The sequence below is a fragment of the Habropoda laboriosa genome, unplaced genomic scaffold, assembly GCF_001263275.1.
Source record: "Habropoda laboriosa isolate 0110345459 unplaced genomic scaffold, ASM126327v1 scaffold322, whole genome shotgun sequence".
Taxonomy (NCBI): Eukaryota; Metazoa; Arthropoda; class Insecta; order Hymenoptera; family Apidae; genus Habropoda; species Habropoda laboriosa.
In genome coordinates, this window is record NW_017100421.1 from 42,658 (window position 1) to 45,354 (window position 2,697).

General features: G+C 27.6%; 1 protein-coding gene across 1 annotated transcript; it reads right to left on the minus strand.

Annotated features, from left to right (window-relative positions):
* Positions 1-475: 475 nt before the first annotated feature.
* Positions 476-2,493, minus strand: LOC108575516. Its single transcript, XM_017938333.1, has 6 exons — positions 2,476-2,493; positions 2,255-2,403; positions 1,760-2,101; positions 1,588-1,700; positions 1,079-1,510; positions 476-684 (listed from the first exon to the last, which is right to left on the minus strand). The coding sequence occupies exons 1-6, from the start codon at positions 2,491-2,493 to the stop codon at positions 476-478; spliced, it is 1,263 nt and encodes a 420-aa protein (XP_017793822.1).
* Positions 2,494-2,697: the final 204 nt, after the last annotated feature.

Consider the following 2,697-nt stretch of genomic DNA (forward strand, 5'->3'; position numbering starts at 1 on the left):
AAATCTCAATAAGTCACAAAAAGATTTATAGTATTACATTTTGTACTCAGTGAAAAAACAATTATTAGAAATTAAACCAATAAAAAAAAAAATACATATGCCGTTACGAGACAGAAAACAAAACAATTAATTTCCATTCGCATGAAATCGCACATCATTTTCCAGGAAGAATGTCCCGAAACAAATCAATACAACGTAGAAAGAATAAAAACTGAAAAAACTGGCTTTTGTAGAGTTCCATTAGATATAGAAAATATCGTTCAAAATAAAAGCATTAATTTTTCAATATTATGTTGTTAAATTTAATTAATGTGTTATTTTTTAAAATTATTTTTATTGTTCTTTTATGAATGAAAATAAATTTTTTTTCTTACCTTACTTACAAGTTCAGTAAATTGTCAGATTTTTAAAAGCTAATTTTTCAAAAAATCAGATTGACTTTACAGCACATTTCTATGCATTTTCACTTCCCGTATTAGATATTCTCAGCGCTACAGCCTGGTCGACAAGGTATTAATTTACGTTCATAAGGTTTCATTAATGCTTCTTTTCGTTGTTTCATTCTTCTCATCGATATCTTAGGAATTTCTGTACATCTTTCACTTTTACTGTCGGAAATACTGCTACAATTAGCTTCATTCATTTCTGCAAAAGTTCTTTTTTTTTGTAATACACTATCAGTGTCTATAATTTTATCCATATTATTATTCAAAAGAAACGTATCTGATTGGCAATACTCCAGAGACTTGTAATTTCTTTCATTATTTCCTTTTAATTTTGAACTTTTTATATTAAACGTATTTTCTTTACTTGAATCATATGAAATAGCATAATTTAAGCAATCAAGTATCTCGATAACATTACTCATGCATTCTTGAGAATAACTTTTATTTGTTAACTTATCCATATGAAACAGCATAATTTAAGCAATCAAGTATCTCGATAACATTACTCATGCATTCTTGAGAATAACTTTTATTTGTTAACTTATTTATAATGACGTTTAATTTATCTTCCAATTTTTTTTTTTCATTTCTAATACAAGAAGAATTTGAATTTCTATTTTCTTGATGTATACAATTTTCTTTATTCTTGTTATACTGCTTCTTTGAAGTCTGAATATTGACTGGATGAAATGAATTTTCAGTTATATCAGATACATATGTTTGTGTGGATGAATCACATTTCTTGGAACTATTTGACCTAAGACTTTGTTTGTTCTTTGTCTCTAAGTTATTATATGAAGAATTGGTAACAGCTGAAACTCTAGGTACACGAGACTCTTTAAAAGATTTTGAATTTAATATTTTATCTTCAGAACTATTTGAACATGCAAAGGTGATATCTGTTACTTCACTTTTTATATCATCATCACTGTCAGTAATGGGAGTAGGCCAACGAAAAATTGTACAACATCCTTGTTGTATAAATGTTTTCCAAATTTTACAAACATTTTTCCAATCGTAAGGAAATCCATTGTAAAATTTATTTCGAACGTATTCTGGTAATTCTAAATATAACAAATAATATTACATATGTAAAGAATATAAATGTGTGAAACATAATTAAGTACTATGAGATACTAACCATACTCATTATCAGTAATATTTCCTTGCAAACAATACAAATGTTGATAAACAGATTCAACGTTGGTACTTGTCAATCTCCTCAAAATAGGCTTACTTCGAGCAAGCTTTCCACTAACATAAATGAAGAAAATAATAAATGGATATTAAAATAAAATAATATTAACACTTACCATTGTAACATGCCTTTAATAATTAACTGACTTTTTTCATTTAACATGACTATCCAGTCTGTAAAAATTGTAACTTTCTTATTTAGCCAAGTATCAGTAGAAATTTCTATGGAACTAACAGTATTGTTATGTTTTTCACTATTATTACAAGACCTGCATTTCTGTTTTCTCTTAGGAAATTCTTTATTAATGTCACAGGGATGACATTTATTCTGTGATGATAGTAAAGATTTTCTAACATTATGTGTCATGTTATTCTCTGATGTTTTAGAACTACGAGGAACTCTGTTCATAGTAGGTGGTAACATTTTAAAACGATCTGCCAGACAATCATTTTCTTCACTGAAATTGTTAACATTAGATGTAACAATCATTTTACGATTACTGTTAAAGCGTTTACTTTGTGAAGATTTATTCCTCAAATTATAATTTGAAGAAACAACCTCACGGCCAATGTTAAAATCTTGTAAATAGGAAGTATTAATACTGGAATACATTGGATCTGTATTAGTGCTAGAAATACAAGAGACATTTGATTGCCATGATTCATCTCTTTTTTTGATTCCCTTTTTAAGTGAAGCTGTTTTTAAATTGCGTTTCACTTTTTCAGACAGTTGTTCTTGGTAAAGATCACCAAACCTGATCTATGAAAATACAGATGAAATTAAAATATATTGAAAAGGAGATTATTAACACAATACTTAAGATACAATTACCTCACTTATTTCTGCCATTTGAAAAGTTTAATATTATCACTAGTTGATCACAAATAAAATTCGTTTGCAATTAATTTTTTGTTATATTTCTTAGAATCTTTGTAATATTATAAGCCACGCAACGCCTCACAAATTTTCAATTCTTCAACTTTTTTCGTATACTATCACTGGCGCGCAAATTGGAGATTTTCCACCATTCAAACTCAATGCTCAACTGTTAGT

Coding starts and splice junctions, on each gene's coding strand:
- LOC108575516 (XM_017938333.1), bottom strand. Junction 2,102..2,254: donor AGCACTAATACAGATCCAAT/GTATTCCAGTAT, acceptor TAACAATTTCAG/TGAAGAAAATGATTGTCTGG. Junction 1,701..1,759: donor ATTAAAGGCATGTTACAATG/GTAAGTGTTAAT, acceptor CATTTATGTTAG/TGGAAAGCTTGCTCGAAGTA.